The sequence below is a fragment of the Vipera berus genome (assembly GCF_964194415.1).
Source record: "Vipera berus genome assembly, chromosome: Z".
NCBI classification, from domain to species: domain Eukaryota; kingdom Metazoa; phylum Chordata; class Lepidosauria; order Squamata; family Viperidae; genus Vipera; species Vipera berus.
The window spans coordinates 126,183,908-126,206,518 of NC_138205.1; the positions used below are offsets into that span (position 1 = coordinate 126,183,908).

The 22,611-nt window shown below is 41.3% G+C and overlaps 1 protein-coding gene across 1 annotated transcript in view; it reads right to left on the reverse strand.

Moving 5' to 3' along the window:
- The window catches only part of LOC308678418 (sodium channel protein type 5 subunit alpha-like), a gene marked incomplete at its 3' end in the record, with an annotated part of 408,240 nt that overhangs the window by 172,607 nt on the left and 213,022 nt on the right, over positions 1-22,611 (reverse strand). The window contains exons 13-16 of the mRNA XM_081345599.1: positions 16,010-16,142; positions 11,590-11,828; positions 8,625-8,798; positions 4,457-4,813 (exon numbers count right to left, since the gene is read on the reverse strand). Of these exons, the coding sequence (XP_081201725.1) occupies positions 4,457-4,813; positions 8,625-8,798; positions 11,590-11,828; positions 16,010-16,142 (903 nt within the window). The remainder of the gene's footprint in view (positions 1-4,456; positions 4,814-8,624; positions 8,799-11,589; positions 11,829-16,009; positions 16,143-22,611) is intronic.

Here is a 22,611-nt window from a genome sequence, read left to right on the forward strand (position 1 = left end):
CCTTATTTGTTTTAGCCTCCAGCCCCTTAATCATCTTGGCTCTTTTATGACTCGTGGACTTCAACTCCCAGAATTCCTGAGTCAGCTATGCTGAGGGGAAAGGGAGAGGATTCCATGCTGAGCCATGCTGGCTCAGGAATTCTGGGAGTTGAAGTCCATGAGTCATAAAAGAGCCAAGGCTGCCTACCCCTGGCCTAGGCCGCTTTATGACTGGTGGACTTCAGCTCCCAGAATTCCTGAGTCAGCCATGCTGAGGGGAAAGGGAGAGGGTTCTATGCTGAGCCATGCTGGCTCAGGAATACTGGGAGTTGAAGTCCACGAGTCATAAAAGAGCCAAGGTTGCCTATCACTAGGCTAAGACCAAGGAGAGCCAGATTCCTGTCATCAGCCAGGGATACTCACTGAATTTGGCCACCATTGACTCTCAGCCCAGTTGATCCAAAGAATTGGAGGAATTCTTGGAGAAAAGGGAGGATAGAATAATAAAGTTGTACGGGACCTTAAAAGCCTTCTAGTCGAACCTCCTGCTCAAGCAGGAAACTCTGTACTGTTTCTGACAAATGTTTGTCCAATCTCTTCTTAAAAACCTCCAGTGTTGGAGCACCTACAACTTCTGAAGGTAAGGTATTCCACTGATTAATTGTTCTTACTGTTAGACATTTTTCCTTAGTTCTAGGCTGGTTCTCTTCTTGATTATATGCAGTAAATTCAACCACAACAAAAAACTCCACTGATGAATAAGCCAAAATTGTTATTGTTTTCATTTTTACTCCCAAGCTATAGCAGCTAACTCAGTGGATTGTCTATTGTTTTGGAAGGATTTTTTCCCCCCAGAAGATTGGCTTTCTCCATTGACATACGTCCAGCATTTCTGACCTCCTGGCAATGTTCACAATCACACCCACATGTATGAAATGGTGACACAGGAAATTCCAGATTCTCAAGCATGATTAATGAATCACATAACTCCATTCATCTGCCACCTTTGCTTAGAAATAATATAATCCGTGGTCTCATATGAACAGGACTGAAACTTTAGCCCAATGCCTTAGAGGTCATAATTCCTACAGCCATCTCATTGTCTCACTCCCACCCAGTCAACCAAGCCTATTATCCATTTACAAAATCACTTCACAGATCAAACAGGGGCACCCCGTGACTCTGTTATGTCAGCTCATGGGATGCAATTTGTTGGCAATCATTCAAGAAGGCTGGGAATCCTGCAGAGACCCTTCTTTGTTCTTCATAACTCACCAAACTGTAGCTTCCTCCATGATACTTATTCTCGTGTGAAACCGGCTAAGCCGTTTTGCAAAACCCAATTGCCAACATCATTAAAGGATAAGGATCCCCTTTCCCTGTGAATGCATCACTCCTCCATATCCTTTAGGAATCTCAAGGCATTTTTCCATGACACTCTAAAAGCATCGATTATAGTGGTGCAACATGACTTTGCAAAAGAGTGCCACGCACTCCCTAATTTGGACGCTGTGGTCAAGATACTCTCCAAGAGGAACGATGCACACCATCTGACTGAAGACTGGCAGCCGTAGTACAGTGTTGTTAGGAGCCAGATTGGACAGCAGGAAGTACACATTTACACCAAGGTTTCAGAACTGCCAAGATGTTTTGAGAGCCACAAGCGTTATCACCCAGATGATTGCATGTTATCTTAAATTCAAGCTCAGATAAGTTATTCTATACTGAATCTCCTGTCTGAGGCCTGCTAGTGGTTTCCACAACACAGACCTAGTTCACAAATCTTGACAGACCTATACTTTAAAGGTGCAATGATTGGTGGGAGATGTCCTTCATACATGCTGACAGCCACACATTCAATCACACCAGCTCTGCTTTCCTTAGATGTGATTCCACAGGACTGTAATATGTGCTCGAATTCTACAGAGGCATAACATGGATGGTGATAGACTTTTCTGGCTTAAATCTGGCAGAAGCTATTAAGACACTAGATAAATCCTTACCTAAAAACATTCTTCATTGCATGCTAAATGAAGCTACTTTAAATTATTCATTTTCCTCTATCAATATGAGAAATACAAGTAGACCTCGACTTACAACTATTCTTTAGTGACCAGCGAAAGTTACAACTGCATTGAAAAAGCTGACCTATAACTGTTTCTAACACTTAACAACCATTGCAGAATCCCCGTGGTCATGTAATCAAAATTCGACACTTGGCAGCTGGCTCTTATTTATGATGATTGCAATTTCCCAAGGTCTTGTTATCATTTTTTGTGACCTTCTGACAAGCAAAGTCAATGGGGAAGCCAGATTCACTTAAAAACCATGTTACTAATTTAACAACTGCAGTGATTCACTTAACAACTGTGGCGAGGAAGGTCGCAAAATGGAGCAAAATTCTCTTGACAATTGTTTCACTTGGCAACAGAGATTTTGGGCTCAATTGTGGTCGTAAATTGAGAACTACCTGTAGTTCTGTACCTGCATAAGTCCAATGCTTCTTTCCCCCCACATTTCTTATGACTTAATAGGCTCCTTGTTTGCATTTCTTGGATTTTACTCTAGGTGATGTTCGTTGAAATATTTGTTTTTCTGGCAAACTATAACATAAAGAAAAATATTTGTAGCTCAGGGCTGAGATGAGAGGGTACTTTCTGATCATGGTTATTTTCCTGTAGATGTTTCATTACTCATGATGTTACCTAGTCTGGGTGGTGAAACATTTGCAAGAAAACAACCAAGCTCAGAGAGCACCTCAATCTCTTAACATACCAGAGATGGTTCCAATTGCAGAGGCAAAGTTGATGTAAACTTTGATGATCTGTTACTCTCCAGACACGGTAAGTAAAACCACTTGGTCATACAGACATACAAATATACTGTGATCAATTGAGGCACAATGTGTTCTAAATAGTAATGTGACTTTTGGAAGAGGCCTCATCATCTACCCTACAGTAACTGCTCCCATTTTAGATTTGGCTTAAGGTAAAGGTAAAGGTTCCCCCGCACATGCGTGCTAGTCGTTTCCAACTCTAGGGGCCGGTGCTCATCTCCGTTTCAAAGCCGAAGAGCCAGCGCTTGTCCGAGGACGTCTCCGTGGTCATGTGGCCGGCATGACTAGAAACCAAAGGCGCACGGAACGCTGTTACCTTCCCACCGGAGTGGTCCCTATTTTTCTACTTGCATTTTTACGTGCTTTCGAACTGCTAGGGAAGCTGGGACGAGTAACAGGCGCTCACTCTGTTACGCGGCACTCGGGATTCGACCCGCCAAACTGCCGACCTTCTGATCGACAAGCTCAGCATCCTAACCCACTGAGCCACCAGCCTGGCAGGTTAATAACCTCAGAACACACTGAAGTAAAATATCTGCCCCAGACACTTAACACATTGTGCTATGTTTCAAAAGCAGAAATATGAGTGCAACATACAGCTGTAACATCAATTATAAGACAAGACAATAGATCCATTGGTACTATCTGAATCCAGGATGAGATGGCTGTTAAAATTATTCCCAAAGAGCATATGTCATATACTGACAAGGCTTTCCCTCAGTTCACCTGTTGACATAATCTCCGTCCTTACTTTTCCTACTGGAAGTAAGTTTCCTAGAACAGGACAAGGATTGTGAGGGAGAATCCTCAGGACTGGCAACCATCAAGGATACATTTATTCTATTTTTTTTCTCATTCACAATCATTCTGGAAAGATTTTATGTTTGCAATACCTACAAATCTTTGTAACTGACTGAAGAAGTAGTTATGCAATGCATAGAACAGGGGTCTTCAAACTTGGCCCTTTTATGACTTGTGGACTTCAACTCCCAGAATTCCTCAGCCAGCATGCCTGGCTGAGGAATTCTGGGAGTTGAAGTCCACAAGTCATAAAAGGGCCAGGTTTGAAGACCCCTGGCATAGAAGATTGCTGATTGCTGAAGAAACTATGTCCCATCTTTTAGCCATGAAATTCTTAGAGTAATTCTTGTACAGATAATCCTCGACTTACAACCATTCGTTTAGTGACCGGTTGAAGTTCCAACAGCACTGACAAAAGCACTTTTGAAATGACTGTTTTCAACGCTTATGACTACTGCAGCATTCCCATGGTCACAGGTTCAAAATTTGGATGCTTGGCAACTGGCTCATATTTATGACGGTTGCAGCGTCCCAATGTCACGTGTTCACCTTTTGTGACCTTTTGAGAAGCAAAAGTCAATGGGTGAACCAGATTCATTTAACAACCATGTGACCAACTTAAAAACAATGGCAAGAAAGGCCAGAAAATGGGAGGCAACTCACTTATGACTTGCTAGCAAATGGGATTCAACTCACAAATGTCTTGCTTAGCAACAGAAATGTTGGGCCCTATTGTAGTTGTAGATCGAGGACTACCTGTAGCCAACCCCTGGAAACTAGAAGCTGTATTAAAGATGTGGAATGTACCCCACCCACCCCAAAATGTTTTGCAGTACTTACCACCAGGTTTCCAATCACCATGACCAGCAGAAACACCAGGAGACACAGTGGCTGACCAACGACTTTCATGCAGTCCCACATAGTTTCAATCCATTCTCCACAAAGGATGCGGAAGATGATGAGGAAAGAATGAAAAAAGTCCTTCATATGCCAGCGTGGTAGCATTCCGTTGCTGCTGATTCTGCTGACATTCTTGTAGTACAAGTCTCCAAAGAGCTGCATCCCGACCACCGCAAAAATGAAGACAATGATGGCTAAAACAAGGGTAAGATTTCCCAATGCTCCCACTGAGTTTCCAATTATTTTAATAAGCGTATTTAATGTTGGCCAAGATTTTGCAAGCTTGAAGACCCTTAGCTGTAAGGGGGGGAAAAGAAAGCATAAAAACATAACTAAGTCTTAGAGAAGAACAAGGAGCACTGAATGATATTAATAGATGACAGGTGGGTGGGTGGGTGGAATATACAAGTAGTTACAACTGTTCATTTAGTGACCATTCAAAGTTACAACAGCCCTTAAAAAAAGTGACTTATGACCATTTTTCACACAAGGGTTGCAGCATTCCCCATGGTCACATGATCAAAATTCAGACTCTTGGCAACTGGCTCATATTTACGATAGTTGCAAAGTCCCTGGGTCACCTGATCCCCTTTTGCAACCTTCTCACAAATAAAGTCAATGGGTAAACCAGGTTCACTTAACAACCATGTTATTAACTTAATAACTGAAGCGATTCATGTAGCAACTATGACAAGGAAGGTTGTAAAATGGGGCTAAAGTCACTTAAGAACTGTCTCACTTCGCAACGGAAATTCTGGGCCCAATTTTGGTTTTAACTTGAGGACCCCCTGTAAAGAAGATGAAGAGCTAGTGCGGATTAAAAACAAGTGTAAGAGTTCTGTGGCTCTGTCCTTCATCCTCTGTTTTAGTTCATGTATAACCCTTAGTAGGTGGAAAAGAAACAAACGGCATCCCAAATCTGCATGTGGCAGGCATAATTTTCACACCTATCTCTCACATCTTTGGGACAACCCTCACACCTGTCTCAATTAGCGGTGCTTTGAATGAACCCTCTTATCTTCATCGAGTGGAAAGTCATATCCTATCTCCAGAAGCTTTAGTAAAAGGCAAGCAATGGGAGAGGGGGAGATTTGCAGGTAGTTTGAGGGTCTATAGGAGATATGACAATGAAGTTACAACCTGAACAGGAATGAGTGGACAGGCGTTTGGCTCATTTGGACCAAGGTTCAAAAGTGAAGTGCTAACATTAGTTGGTAATATCTAGATAATCTTGTCTCTTCTCAAAAAGTTTAAATAGAGTCAGACTTGGCTAGTGCTTGAAAGAGAGAGACTGCAAAAAAAGGTCTTTAGCTCTTCAGAGTGGAAAGTCGAGAAAAAAAATGTTGAAAAAAGGCAATAGCAAACCACTACTCTACTATTGCCAAGAAATCTGCAGAAATATCTATGAAGCCACTGAAAGATTAACAAAATTTCAGGAAAACTTTATTTACTGCTTCTATATCATACCTATTTTGGGGGCTTGCAGTGTTTTCAAAGAGCAAACATTCTGATTTTGCCTACTCCCCAGAAATAAGCATTCCAATCTAATGGAGCTGTAAAGATTGGACTGAGGGCATGATGCAAGCTATGGGCCACAGCTTGCTTACTCTACCCACAAGTGCCAATGTGGGCATGAACTAAATCCTTTGGATAACCTAGTTCTAAGCATTTATACAGTAGAAGATTACTATAACACACTATATGTGGGGCTATCTTAAGGCTTTGTCTGAATACCATAGGTGATGCATATAGCAACTACACTGAAGTGTGCTGAAGCAAACATGAATGAAGCCAGGTTCAAAGGTTGCATTTCTGGCGTACAACAATTTGTTCAATTCAAAGTTATGGAAATGCTGAACAAATGATACTTATAACAGGTTCTGATAGTTCTGGCTATCCCTCTTATCCCCACACTTAGTGCCTAGCTCACGCTTACAACATCACATTGAGCAACAGTCATGTGACTGCAAGTTCCAACATTTTCTGCTGGCTTTCCACAAACAAAGTCAATGGGGAAGCCAGCAGGAAGTTGCAGTCAAATCAGATCCTAGTTTAAGGACCTGCAGGGCTTCACTTAACAAAAACAACTAGGGCTGCTAGAATTGCTGTTACTAAGTGACATAGCCACATGACATTAGGCTTTACAGACATGTCTCTTAGTGATGCTAACAACAATCCCATTATAAACCAAGGCCTTTGTATCTAAAGAATGCCAAAGCTTGGGACTAGGATACCTAGTTGATCGCTGTCCTCTCTTAAAGGTTGGGTAATGACAAAGATCATCAGATAAGGTGGTCCTGCATTTATTAGGACTAAAAGACGGATTTCTTGATGTTCTTTGTAGATCAACCTTCTCTACCTTGGCACTTGCACCTTGGATTATTGTTACTGCTCTCAGTACATTGCTTTGAGGTGATTAACATGAAAATGGATATAAAACTAAAGGTAAAGGTTTTCCCTGTCCAACTGTAGGGGGCAGTGTTCATCTCTGTTTCTTAGCCGAAGAAGCCAGTATTGTCCAAAGATTCTTCCATGGTCAAGTGACCAACATGGCTATATGCCAAGGTGCATGGAACACTGTTATCTTCCCACCAGAGTGGTACCTATTCATTTACTCCCATTTACATGCTTTAAAAGTGCTAGGTGGGCAGGAGCTGAGGCAGCTAGTGGGAGTTCTCTCCACCAGGCAGTGCTCGGGTCTTGAAACTAGCCCAGGGGTAGGCAACTTTGGCTGTTTTATGACTCGTGCACTTCAACTCCCAGAATTCCTCAGCCAGCATGGCTCAGCTTGGAAACCTCTCCCTTTCCCCTCAGCTTGGCTGGCTCAGGAATTCTGGGAGTTGAAGTCTACGAGTCATAAAAGAGCCAAGGTTGCCTACCCCTGACCTAGGCTGTCTGACAAGCTCAGTGTCTTTAACCGCTGAGCCATTGCGCCCTCTGATATAAAACTATTTGAAATAAATTAGTATTTGCGATGCAAATTGTTTTGAAAAGAGCACAATGAGTTCAGCCATAATTATCATATGTCAAACTGTCTACATCAACATGGTACCCTGGAGATGAGTTGTAGCTTTAAGGCCCTTTGAGATACCAGGGCAAGTTGAGTCAATAGTTTGCTTTCACTGCGCTTTGTAATCTTTCCTCATTTGCCCACCTGCTGCTAACCAGTTGTGCTCTCAGTGGGTTAGGACGCTGAGCTTGTCAATCAGAAGGTCGGCAGTTTGGTGGGTCGAATCCCGAGTGCCGCGTAGCAGAGTGAGCGCCTGTTACTCGTCCCAGCTTCTGCCAACCTAGCAGTTCGAAAGCACGTAAAAATGCAAGTAGAAAAATAGGGACCACTACGGTGGGAAGGTAACAGCGTTCTGTGCGCCTTTGGTGTCTAGTCATGCCGGCCACATGACCACGGAGACGTCCTCGGACAAGCGCTGGCTCTTCGGCTTTGAAACGGAGATGAGCACCGGCCCCTAGAGTCGGAAACGACTAGCACGCATGTGCGGGGGAACCTTTACCTTTACCTTTTATAGTACAATTACATCAGTATAGTCGTCCACTGCATGAATATGAATGAAATGGAGAACATGGGTAAGGACTTAGAAGATGCCAAATGCAAGAAAGGAGATAAAGTGCAGATAGTCCTGAACTTATAACCATTCATTTAGTGATCATCTGATGTTACAATGGTATAGAAAAAAAATGACTAATGCTCATTTCTCACAGTTTGCAGCAGCATCACGGTCGCCTGATCCAAATTCAGATGCTTGGCAACTGGCTCATATTTATGCAGGTTGCGATGTCCCGGGGTCATGTGATCATTTTTTGTAACTTTCTGACAAGCCAGATTCACTTAACAACCATGTTACTAACCTAACACCTGCAGTGATTCACTTGAGAACTGGCAAGAAAGATAGTAAAATGGGGCAAAACTCACTCAACAATAGCCTTGCTTACCAGCAGAAATTTGGGGCTCAACTGTGGTCGTAAGTGGAGGACTACCTTTACTACCCCGTATGCAATTTTATTTTATTATTTTATTTTAATCCTGCTAAAATGATTGCAAAGGCTTTGCATTTTATGTCTTAGAGAAAGAGAGAAAGGTAAAATATTTTACCAGTCTGAAGGAGCGTAACACAGAAACATTTCCCATGCTGGAAAGGCTTAGTTCCATCAAACTTAGCGTGACAATTATACTGTCAAAAATATTCCAGCCTTGCTGAAAATAATAATATGGATCCAATGCTATAACCTTAAACACCATCTCAGCCGTAAAAATACCAGTGAAGATCTGCAAAAAGAAACAGGATATTCAGCGTAAGCAGGATTGCCTTGTTATGTATGGGTGGTTTCCCAGATTAATGAGGATACAGCTTATGTTGCATTTGGGGAAGGCACCACTGGCCATCCTCTATACCACAGGATTTTTTAAATAATCTAAAGACGGCCATATATTTGGCTCAGAAATAATTTATCCCTTATTTTTCCACCACAATCGCTCAATCGTTTTATTTTTGGAGCACTCAGCCTTCCTTGAGCATGTATTCCATTGCCCTTTATTTCTCATCCAAATACCTACCCTGAAATCTTAATATCTCATTAATTTATCATTACCTGCACAAAAATCCCTTATGCTGATACTATACTTATAATATTGGGTCCAATTCCAGTCACGACAATAGAGAAAAGATGCTGAGACCATAGATGGAAAGTGTGCAGAGAGGAGCAACAAAGTTGATCAGGGGTGTGGAAGCTAAATTGTATGGTGGCCAGTTGAGAGAAATAGGAACATTTCGCCTAATGAAGAGAAGGGTTAAAGGGAACATGATATCTGTCTTCTAGTACTTGAGGGATTAACTTATTCTCCAAAGCAGTTGAGGGTAGGACAAGAAGCAATGGGTGAAAGCTTGTTCAAGAGAGAACCGTAAGGAGAAATTTCCTGACGGTGAGAGCAATTAAGCAATGGAATAGCTTTCCTCCTGGAATCGTGAGTGCTCCATGGCTGGAGGTCTTCAAAAATAGAGTGGAAAACATTTGATGGAGATGGTATAAGGTGTCCTGCCTTGAGAGCAGAGTTGGACTAGAAGATCTTCAAGGTCCCTTCCAGCCCTGTGATTCTATGTTCTATATATAACCACCGATGTCTGCTAGGGGTTATGTAAAAAGAGTGATCCTGTTTCACATAAACCGCATAAATTCCTGCATTTGGTAACATCTCAGCAATTTTGGAAATACAACTATCAATAGAAGACAATATTTGTAATACAGAGTTGAACTATGGGATCCTTGGTGCTCTCTGAGCTTGGCTGTTTTCTTGCAGATGTTTCATTATCCAACAATTATCCAGCTACCGGTAGACTGATGTTATCTCGATGAGTAATGAAACGTCTTCAAGAAAACAATCAAACAATCGAGCTCAGAGAGAGCATCAAGGAACCTAAACTCACAACTATTATTTACAGTTAATGCCCTTCAAAGTTATATAAGTGGTGAAAAACCTGTCATTTAATCAAACTGCAAAAAGTATTCCATAGTTTTGACCCCCACCTCATTACGTGAGGTCTCAAGGGACGATAGGCATTTGCAACCCACGGGGCACACTTTTTTAACCCTTAAATTAGGTCACAATTTTGCAACTTTGGCTGTTCATCATCTGTGAAGGACAGGAAAAACAGGAAGAAGGTTTAATAGGAAGTAATCAGCTGTTATTAGCTTATATAGCTAAAGCGCCATCTCTTTGTGGCAACATCTTTTTGTTTATTTTCCTTTTTAGGAGCTACATGGGTCAGGATGGTGATGTGCTAACATTACATGAAGTGCAGAATTTTGCCTCAGTTTCCCCCCCTTTTTTCTTCCTAAAACTAATTGCATCTTGCCCATAGTAATACTACTAGCATAAAAACAATAGCATGGTCTTAATGGTTTTAAACACTTTTATTCTTTTTTAATAACTTTTGTGGAACTTTTAAAAATTATTTTGTACTTTTTTGGGGGGGGATTTTCAACCTTGTTACCTGCCCAGAGTCACAGGAGGACTAGAGGCTAAAACATATGAAGAACAGTTGAAGGAACTGGGTATGACTAGTCTAATAAAGAGAGGACCTAGGTGTGACATGATAGCAGTGTTTCAATATTTGAGGGGTTGCAACAAAGAAGAGGGATTCAACCTGTTCTCCAAAGCACTGAAAGCAGGACAATTTTATTTTTTATTTTTTATTTTAATTCCATTTATATCCCGCCCTTTTCCGAAGACTCAGGGCAGCTTACAAGCTTAGCAATAGCCTTCATTCTATGTATATGCCTGCTTATTAGGGCTTTCGGGGGGGCCCCAAGCGGCATTATTACAAAGTCAGCTTAATTGCCCCCAACAATCTGGGTCCTCATTTTACCTACCTCGGAAGGATGGAAGGCTGAGTCAACCTTGAGCCTGGTGGGACTCGAACCTGCACTAATTGCAGGCAGCTGGTGTTACTTAAGGAGGCATTAGCCCACTGCTCCACAAGAAGCAACGGATGGAAACTAACCAAAGAGAGAAGCAACCTAGAACTAAGGAGAGATTTCCTGGTAGGGGGAACAAAAATCAGTGGAATGGCTTGCCTTCAGAAGTTGTGGGTGCTTCATCACTGGAGATTTTTAAGAAGTGATTGGACAGCCATTTGTCCAGAATGATAAAGGGCCTCCTGATTGAGTAGGAGGTTGGACTACAAGACCTCCAAGGTCCCCTCCAACTCTGTTATTCTGGGTGAGGTGAGCAGCCATATACATTTAACAATAAATAAAAATAAGCAAATTGATAAATCTATGCCTTGTGAACAGAGATGACAATAATAAGACACACCCAAGCCATATGACTGACCATTGTTAAATATAGGCAACTGGGTTACATAGGCTCTTGATCTGCTCCATCATGTCATTTCATTTATCTTCCTGTTGGAATGAATTATTCACTTCCTAACCAGATGCGCTGAGATAGTAATTCCCAGAGCATGATTAAAAATAATTCTGGGAGACGTGGCTCAAGCATACCTGAAGACTATCAGTTGGAGGAAGGAAGCAAGACACATGAAGCATGACCTACGTACCAGATTCCCAACGTTGAGCACTTCCTCAAATTCTTTTGTCATCTTGTAGTGATCCATGGCCATGAAGAGTGTGTTCATCACAATGCAAAGGGTGATTGTGAGGTCGCTGAAAGGATCCATAATGATGAACTTGACTTTCTCCTTGATCAAGAGCCACATTGGGCAGCAATCCCATATGAGAAATTTTACTGCAAACTGATTCCAGCAAGGAGGACATTTTTGTTGAGATTCCTCAAGCTCTAAGTAAGAAGGAACAGAGCATGTGGTGGGGTAAGTAGCAGTAGTTGGATGCAGGAAAGGAAATAAATGCATTTACTGCAGTCTTCAGTAGATTTTATTTATTCATTTACATTCATATATTTCAACCTATTCAGGATCAGATGCTTTTAGTATCCAATTGGTATTTTGGTATCCAGTAATACAGTAACTAACGGGACGCGGTGGCTCAGTGGGTGAGGACGCTGAGCTTGTCGATCTGAAGGTCGGCAGTTTGGCGGGTCGAATCCCGAGTGCCGCGTGACAGAGTGAGCGCCTGTTACTCGTCCCAGCTTCTGCCAACCTAGCAGTTCGAAAGCACGTAAAAATGCAAGTAGAAAAATAGGGACCACTCCGGTGGGAAGGTAACAGCGTTCCGTGCGCCTTTGGCGTCTAGTCATGCCGGCCACATGACCACGGAGACGTCCTCGGACAAGCGCTGGCTCTTCGGCTTTGAAACGGAGATGAGCACCGGCCCCTAGAGTTGGAAACGACTAGCACGCATGTGCGGGGGAACCTTTACCTTTTTAATACAGTAACTGTTGCCCTAGGGGAAAATTGAATGCTGATATTTCTTACCTGTATGAGCAAAAAAAAAATTTCTTAAAATATTGCAGGTGGCCTTTGGTTTACATCCATTTGTTTAGCAACCATTACAAATTAAGGTGGTGTTAAAAAAATGGGATACAACTGATCCCTGTAATTTCAGCAATTGCAGTCACATGATTGTTATTTGCAACATTCTTGCCAGCTTCCCCAAAGCAAAGTCAATGGGGAAACCACCAGGAAAACTCACAATTTGCTGTAGTAAATCACTCCCACCAGCAATACCCCCCCAATCCTCTCCAGCCTTCTTTGACACACGTATAGTGGGCTAGGCCTTCCTAGCACCCTCCCTGCCCCAGAAGTCCTATGCTCCTTACTTGGGATTCCTACCATTTGTGTCGGGTGCAGAACATCAGGACCATAACTTGCAGTTCAGAAGATCTGTTGCTCAAGCTTATACCCAAGTATCAAGTCAATTAAAGTTCAGTAGTAAATTGGAACCAGGTAAGGATCAACACTGAACTATGGTGCTGGAGAAGACTCCTGCGAGTCCCTTGGACTGCAAGGCGATCAAACCGGTCAGTCCTAGAGGAGATCAACCCTGACTGCTCTTTAGAAGGCCAGATCCTGGAGTTGAAACTCAAATACTTTGGCCACCTAATGAGAAGGAAGGACTCACTGGAGAAGAGCCTAATGCTGGGAAAGGTGGAGGGCAAGAGAAGAAGGGGACGACAGAGAATGAGGTGGCTGGATGGAGTCACTGAAGCAGTAGGTGTGAGCTTAAATGGACTCCAGAAGATGGTAGAGGACAGGAAGGCCTGGAGGAACGTTGACCATAGGGTCGCAATGGGTCGGACATGACTTCGCAGCTAACAACAACAACAAAGGATCAACACAATTCAAGAGGAGTTGTGGTAACATTTTTGGTAACATTACAACTGTAGACAGATTACTCACTTAACCCTCCCCCCCCAGTTCTGCCTGCTCTTCTGCAATTTGCTTCTTATGCAGCTTGGGATTAGGATGGCAACAAGAACTAAACTAAACCATGTAGTCACGTGACTCTGCACTTTATAAACACACGACTTAGTGACAGCAATCCTGGTCCCAATTGTTGTTGTAACCTAAGGATTAGCTGTACCTTTGTCTTTTTGAGTAGAAATATTACATTTTTAATTTCTCGAGATGACTTACATGTTCATATGAATATATGCCAAAGTTGTATTTGCTCTTTTTACTTAATTATCTTGCATTTGAAAAAAGAATTGGATGCGTTTCTTTCATTTAAAAAAGCAATAAAATTTCAAAAGAGTTAGGATATGTTTTCAAGAATGTGATAATTGAAGCCACAATATTCTGAAGGCCTTGTCTTGGTTTAGAAAAAAGAATAAAGATCCGTATGCCTTCAGACACTGCTAAAATACAACTTCTAATATTGTCTGCTATTGGCTCCATTGGGCAGGACTCCTAAGAGTGATAATTGGGCATCATCCGGAGGGCTATAATTTCCATAGCCTTGGCACAGAGCCAATCCTAAATGCCTCCGTCTTTTTTGCCCTTATTTCTACCAATTTTACATCTAAGTAGACTGGGTACAAAATTACCCCTGGGAAACTGTGGCTGGAAAGGAAGTGCCAATATGCAGTGCAGTATGTGTAAGGTAGTCCTTGATCAAAAGTTTGGAATTTTGAACGTTTTGGAACTGGCATATATTTATGGCAGTTGCAGTGTCTCCGGGTCATGTGGTTGTCTTTTGCAGACTTCTGTGGGAAGCCAGCCCCCCAGAGAAGGAAATATTAAAAGAGCAGAAAAATATATTTCCTCAAAGGATCTTAAAGAGGCAGAAAAACATGCCCAGTTTCTTTTTTTCTTAATATCCCCAAGTCTCCCTCCCCCAAGCAGAAACCAGCTCTGTAGAAATGCAGATGTAAACCATTCGGGAAGGCTGAAGCTAGAAGATTAATAAGACAAAGACACCTAAAACCTACATACCCCACCCAAACTCTTAAGACAGGACATAATAGGATAAACTCATAAGTGCCAAAGGGACACACTCAGACTCAAGCCAAAGTTCATGCCACAGGAACAACTCCAAACAAAAGGCTCCAGAGGGTATAAAACCCCACTCCCTACATGTGCTCACTCTCTTTTCTTCCAGAGCCATCTTCCTGTCTGGCTCTCCTCTTCAATAAACTACAACCTTCTTTCTAAAACAGTCGCCATGTTGTTTATTCCCGGCTTGGACTGGACCCTGATGAAGACTTTTCTTTCAACACTTCCAACAAGCAAAATCAATGGGGAACCAAGGCTCATTTAACAACCACATTACTAACTTAACAATTGCAATGATTCAGTTAACCACTGTGGCAAGGAAGGTCAGAAACGAAACTGGCTTAAAAACTGTCTTAGCAACAGAGGTTCTGGGATCAATTGTGGTGGTCAGTTGAGCACTACCTGTGCTCTTTCCCAGCTGTTGATTACATACATTCAGAAGGGCAAAGCTATCTGGTGTGAAAAGTATCCAGAGAATCACCGACAAGGGGAGCATCTAACGGTTGTGTGTCATCACCAAAATAACCTGCAGTATGCCACAACAATGGTATCTATGCACTTTGCAAGGCAATTTCCACACTATAATAAGTGATTAAATTCAGACCATATTATGTAACTTACTTACTTCTAAGTCGATATTTGTACAACTGCTCTGTGTAATTCTGAGCTGCTAGGAGTTAACCAAACATTGCTTCTGAATGAAACAATACAAAATCCTATTAAGAGGAGATTAGCAGAATTTCTTTCCCAAAGGTTAAATAAAGATCTCTTAGAGCAGCTTTCATTTAGGACACATTCCCCACATCCATCTGATGCGCTGTGACTGCAACCCCCAGAGCTTAAGAAATGCTGCCTAGGAATTCTGGGTGTTGTAGTCCCAATGCATCTGGAAGCTATTAGATTAGAGGAAGGCTGATACATTCAGCAAACAATCCGCAAAGTGGTGCATGACCTGATATTCTATTCTATACAGGTAGTCCTCGATTTACAACCACAAGCGGGACCAGCATTTCCATTATAAGTCATCGTGACCCTAAATCAATTTTATAACCACTTCTATGGCAATCATTAAGAGAACCATTGTGGAGGCTAAATGAATTATAAGGTCATTAAGTGAACCAGCTTCTCCCTAATGGGTGTCCTTTGCCAGAAATCAGCAAGAAAAGTTACAAATCATGACCCTGTGACCCTGGGATGCTGCAACCGGTCATAAATGCGAGCCGGCTGCCAAGTGCTTATATTACAATTACATGATGACCTTGGAGAGCGGTGCAATGATTGTAAATGTGAGTACGAATCATAAATTACTTTTTCCAAGGCCGTTGTAATTTTTAATGGTCATTAAACAAGCCGTTGTAAGTCAAGGACTGCCTGTGTCATGATATTTGTGGTATTCTAGTCAAGTGTCTCCAAACCTAGCAACTTTAAAGACTTGGAACCTTAAACTCCCAGAATTCCTCGCTCTGCCACAGTAGCTGGGGAATTCTGGGAGCTGTAGTCCACAAGTCTTAAAGTTGTCAGATTTGGAGATGTCTGTTCTAGGTACAGTATCACAGGGAAGTCTTACCTTCCAGGGCACTGGTAATGATGCTGACAGCACTCACAGCACGTTGCCTATGAAAGCGTTCCTCAGGATGTTCCATTGAAAGACGTTGGGGTGACAGAAGCTGCCTCTTGTTCAGGTCTTCAGAAATGGAGGTCTGGGTCAAGAAACACATCCCATGAATAGTGTATGTAAGCTACACAAAGCATATCTTATGTGCCTGAATAAGATTTTATTTTTTTTTTCATTGGTTTGCCTTTATTCCCACATCTACAGTATTTCCAAAGAAGTGAAACCTCTGGTATGAACAGAGGGCCTCCTCAGGGTGCCACCGGTCAGAGAATGTCGGCTGGTGGCCCCCAGGGGGAGGGCCTTCTCTGTGGGCGCTCCGGAGCTATGGAATCGGCTGCCGGTTGAGCTCCGGATGGCGCCCGACCTTCGCTCCTTCCGTCGCGATCTGAAGACCCATTTATTTGAACAAGCTGGCCTGGCCTGATGGGGGATGGGTTGGGTTTTATGGTCATTTTTAATATTTGTATTGACTGTTTTTAGTCGGGCATATGTTTAATTTTCTTTTAACTTTTGTATTTTTGTATTTTTGATATATTTGCCCTGTTCACCGCCCTGAGTCCTTCGGGAGAAGGGCGGTATATAAATAAAATTATTATTATTATTATTATTATTATTATTATTATTATTATTATTATTATTATTATTATTATTATTATTATTATGACTGAAGTGAAAATGGGCAGCGATCTATAATTGATAAACACACACTAATCTTCCCCCTGGTTGTTGGGTTAGATCATTCAGCAGCAGCATAGGGATAATTACCCTGTAAACCGCCCTGAGTCCTCCGGGAAAGGGCGGTATATAAATGTAATAAAATAAATAAATAAATAAATAAAATAAGAGCCAGAACTTCAGCCTGGAGGACACCAGAATCATAGACTGTAGCCCAGAAAGACTAATAACCCTCATTCACTACTCTGTCTCATCTACTTACCACATCCTGCCCAATAGACAAAGAAGGAAAAATCAATGTCCTATCCAAAAGCCAGACCATCCATCTACAGAAGGTAACCTAACCCAACTCAAGAAATACTCCATAAACAAGAAGCTCGTGAAGATTTCAATTAAACAATCAAATAATGTGTTTCAGGGATCTTGCTTGTGTCAAAGCTGCAGGAATAGGGATTTGTGACACTTCAGATGTTGTGTGGATCATGTCCTCCAGAATCTCTTGTTATTAACCACGCTCTGGAGCTTGACAACATCTGGAGGATTGTAGACAGATTAACTTAACAACAGTGTTTCCGACTAAACGATTTCAGTGATTCATTTAACAATTGTGACAAAAAAACATCATAAAATGGGGCAAAAATCACATAGCAGCTGTCTTGCTCAGTAACAGAAATGTTTGGCTCAATTTGGTTGTAAGTCGAGGACTACCTATATATAGTTATGTTGTCTAATGGACAAATCTAGGTTACCCTCCTACCCCCCCCCCCCCTGAAATCATTAGGAAAGAGTCCAGGCTTGCTAAAGTTAACTCCGTTTTTGTTCTCTTGTGGTGGTTAAGAGTTCCCTGTGGTGCCTTTTGAATATATTCATCTGTCATTTTGGCAAGTAGGAGATCTTTGTTTTTCCAAACTCCACTTTTGCTAATGTTTCTAAATGACACATAGATGCTAGCAGGTGTAGTAATTGTAGGAGTGGATCTATGGCAGGCAAGTGCTGTGTTTTGCAGAATAGGAGGTATGCCCGATATGTCTAAGATGGCTGAACTGTTTAACACAAATCTACTTTGGAAGACATTTCCTCTGATGAAAAGGCTGCTGGCACAAGGCCACTCAAGCATAAATTATGTGGAAAGGAAGTTGTGTACCAACAGAGTAAAAAAAAAGAATGCACAGCTCCAAAGTTATATAGAAATTTTCCCTTGGCTCATGCTTCATATTGAATTAAAACGATCAGACAACTGTCCATTTTAACAAATTCCAAAGGGTCAAGTATAGAATGCTCTCTACTATGACAAACACATGTTTCTAAACCCAAAAGATCTTTCAGGAAATATGGTTCACTTCTCCTTGGATCCGAGATGGGGTAATAACTAATTTTGTTTGTTTGCACCATGCTTTTGTTTTTTACAAATAACTCATCATGGGGAACATACCTAATACTTTCTCCTCCCCACAACAACAACCCTGCTGGTTGGCCTGCAACAGAATAGAATGGAATAGAGCTGGAAGGGACCTTTGAGGTCATCTAGTCCAACCCCCTGCATGTGGCTTGACTCCCTCTTCTTTGTGGCAGACCCTGAGATATTGGAACACTGCTATCATGTCACCCCCTACTCTGTCTTTTCATTAAATATATATCTTTTAATAAACCCCCTGCACTAATTTATAGCATGTTTCTCATTTCTTCTGTTCATTGCAGACGGAGAAGGGAGAGAAAAAACTTGTCAGGAAAAATCTCCAACAATAAATCAACTCACCAATAAAAAAAAATCTTCAATTTGGTTCCCCTCCCCCATTTGTTCTGAAACAAACACCATTGGTAATAAAGGGGTATTCTTTTTAGGGTCCATCATTATTTGTGGATGGTATTACTTTTCCGTGGCAGCTGCAAAAATAACCACTTACCATTTTATTTTTTCCAGTATGATCAGAAATCAAAATGGCAACTGCCTTGGTGGAGCAGTGGGCTAATGCCTCCTTAAGTAACACCAGCTGCCTGCAATTAGTGCAGGTTCGAGTCCCACCAGGCTCAAGGTTGACTCAGCCTTCCATCCTTCCGAGGAAGGTAAAATGAGGACCCAGATTGTTGGGGGCAATTAAGCTGACTTTGTAATAATGCCGCTTGGGGGTGTGTGTGAAAGCCCTAATAAGCAGGCATATACATAGAATGAAGGCTACTGCTAAGCTTGTAAGCCGCCCTGAGTCTTCGGAGAAGGGCGGGATATAAATGGAATTAAAATTTCCCATCTTTATCACTGCTGGCTCAAAATGAAGCAATGACCAACGTAGGCTAAGGAAACTGGAACAATCAGAATAAACTAGCAAAAGCGTTTTTGTTCTTTCTCACACTCACAAACAACAGAGTTTAAGAGGAAACATTACATTTTGAAATGTATGCAAGTAATAAGATTTATAAAACTGTAATGAACTCATAAAAATCAAAGAGGCTTTCAAAGGTGACTCTCAATGAAATACTGAGCGTTTTTAAAAGATATTGTTAACATCACATAGAATAGGACTGGGGAGACGATAAGGCAGCTGTTGTTGAAAAATTTCCCCATAATTTATGTAAAGGCAATGTGCGATGAATTTATATGTATAATCATTATGCAAAGGCAGAAAAAAGAGCTTACATCAGAAAACTTCATGTTAAAAAGCACCTGTGCTTAATAAATGTAGTTTTAAGAAAGCTTGCCATAGATTTATATTAAAAACTATGTATTGTGGGAAATGTTTAATTCAAAACTTTTTGCCAGAGAAAGCTGCAAACAACAATGTAATGCAGATTGTTTTTAAAAAAATTATTTACCTTTTTCAAAAAAAGAAAAGAAGTAAAGTGTAAGACACCAGAATACTACTCAATATTAACTTAGAAAAAATAAATGTATATATATATATATATATATATATATATATATATATATATATATATGTTTAATGAAAAGACAGAGTATGGGGTGACATGATAGCAGTGTTCCAATATCTCAGGGTCTGCCACAAGGAAGAGGGAGTCAAGCCATACGAAGGGGGTTGGACTAGAAGACCTCTAAGGTCCCTTCCAGCTCTATTCTATTCTATTCTATTCTATTCTATTCTATTCTATTCTATTCTATTCTATTCTATTCTATTCTATTCTATTCTATTCTATTCTATTCTATTCTATTCCATATTCTATTCTATTCTATTCTATTCTATTCTATTCTATTCTATTCTATTCTATTCTATTCTATTCTATTCTATTCTATTCTATTCTATTCTATTCTATTCCATTCCATTCCATTCCATTCCATTCCATTCCATTCCATATTCTATTCTATTCTATTCTATTCTATTCTATTCTATTCTATTCTATTCTATTCTATTCTATTCTATTCTATTCTATTCTATTCTATTCTATTCTATTCTATTCTATTCTATTCTATTCTATTCTATTCCATTCCATTCTATTCTATTCTATTCTATTCCATTTCCTATTCTAATCTATTCTATCCTATCCTATCCTATCCTATCCTATCCTATCCTATCCTATCCATCCTATCCGATCCTATCCTATCCTATCCTATCCTATCCTATCCTATCCATCCTATCCTATCCTATCCTATCCTATCCTATCCTATCCTATCCTATCCTATGCTATCCTATCCTATCCTATCCTATCCTATCCTATTCTATTCTATTCTATTCTACTTTTAATTTTTATTAATATTTTAGTTTTATAAAGTTTTAAGCACAAGTGTAAACAATAAAGCTATTGGCTTCATTTTACTGGAAATGGCAATAAAGATTGCCTTATTAAGATAAATTCCATGTGAATTTTTTTTTGCTTACATATTTATAGAACAATTGATCCATATGCAATTTGCATCAAAATACTTTGAGTGGGAATGAGGGGTGGGGTTTTTTTGTACCTGTTCTGTATCAGCCTGCTACCGGCCCTGCAGAAAAAGCAGGGACAACCCCTTTACAAACGGCAAGAGGCTGGAATAAAGCCTGCCAAATTTATTAACATAAAACAGACACCAACCATGAAACAGGAGCTATGAAACAAGACTATTCAAGCGGTTGCCTTCAGCAAACCAGCCCTCCCACACATTCCCCTTTTATACAGTTCAGGGCGTGGTTTCTCTCTGCCTCCTTCCGAGGTGCCCCATTGCCTTCCTCTGTTTACTCCTGCTTGACTGCCTCCTGCGTCGGGCGTCCTTGAACAGGGCCAGCTGTGGGTCATCTTCATCCACGCTGTCAGGCTCACACAGCTGGGTCTCCGTCGTGACCAGGTGGGAGGGGCCTGGCTGAGGGCTCTGCAGAGCCTCAAGGCCATCCTCAGCAAGCTCTTCAACACCCCCCTCCTCCTCCTCTGAGTCGTCCGACCCAACTGCCGAACCCACAGGCTGACCCTGAATCACAACAGTACCTCTTTTTAGACACATAAATTGAGGAAGATCATACAGAGGGCTACCTTTGCCAAAATAGTCTAAGCAGTTCACTTGTTGAGATTCCAACAACACACCAAAATTTGTGGATAACCTCTGGTGGAGCCCGGATAGTATCCTGGTTTTTTGGGTTCTCTCAGTGGCTTTCAATACTATTAATTTAAGGCACCAGTTTAGAAAATGAGAGATTGTGTGTTCAATTCTCTTTGGCATGAAAGCCAGTTGGATAATTTTCAGCCGATCACCAGGAGACCTTGAGTTCTAGTCCTGCCTTAGTATGAACTCTTACTGGGTGATGTTGGACGAATCACTATGGAAAACTGAGTTCAAATCCTTCCTTAGGCATCAAAGCTGACTGGATGACTTTTGGCCAATAGCCAGGAGTTTGAGTTCAAGTCCCACCTTAGGCATGAAAGCCTGCTGGAAGACTTTGGGCGAATCACTAGGCGATCATGAGTTCTAGTTCCATTTTATCATGAAAGCTGATTGGGTAAATTTGGGCCAGTCACTCTCTAGCCCAACCTATCTCACAGGATTGTTTGTCGTGGGAAAAATAAGAGGAGGAAAGTGTACATTCACAGCCTTGAGTTATTTGTAAAAATAATAAAGTCAGGATACAAACAAATAAAATTAACCAGGCATGAGGATTCAGAAGGAAACGAGGGGTTTTTCCTTCTTCTGTGGTCAGTTCCAATAGTGGTGTTTGGAGAAGGACCCAGACAAGGGCCCACCTATTGGCAGGAAACAGTGATATGTGAGAATGACTTGGGAGACAGGGCAACAAGATGTAGCCAAGGGCAGACAGCTTAGCCCACAGCAGGAATATTAAATGGACCATATTGTACAGAATTAGAATACAACTATCAGAGAAAGACCTGCTGAGTCAGGGGGAGGAGTCAAGAGGGGAATTAGTTTAGACTTTTTATGTAGGGACAAGATCTGACCCCAGTTGGATGCCATTGAAACTACACTAGTCTGGCCCAGGTACCGAGTGCCATTCTGGGAAGATTCCTGTGAAATAAGCACGAGCAATAAAGTAGCTAATTGAACTCTGAAGTGAGAATCTGGTTCTTTCCGCTGTGATGCTTCAACCACTGCATCTCTGATATGGGATCCAGGGTAGGCATACTCTCTGAAGACAATTTTAATTGAGGAGAAGCCATAATTAGCACCATTTGCATTAGCTATTTTTGTGCAAATTTACACATCATTCAAGAATCGGGGATAATATTCTCAGCAGCTTCCAAAGGATTTAGACCAATATCCATTTTACTAATGCTGAGGATTCTCAGCTCCTGCTGATTGAAGTGAAAAGGAAGAACCTTAGCCGTCTTTGCTTGCAGAAACAACAGCAGTATATGAGTTAAACTGAAGGGTGACTGTACTTGCTATTTAGCTGCTGGTGTTCTCCTGATATGGTCCAGTGAACATTTTAATAAATATACATATT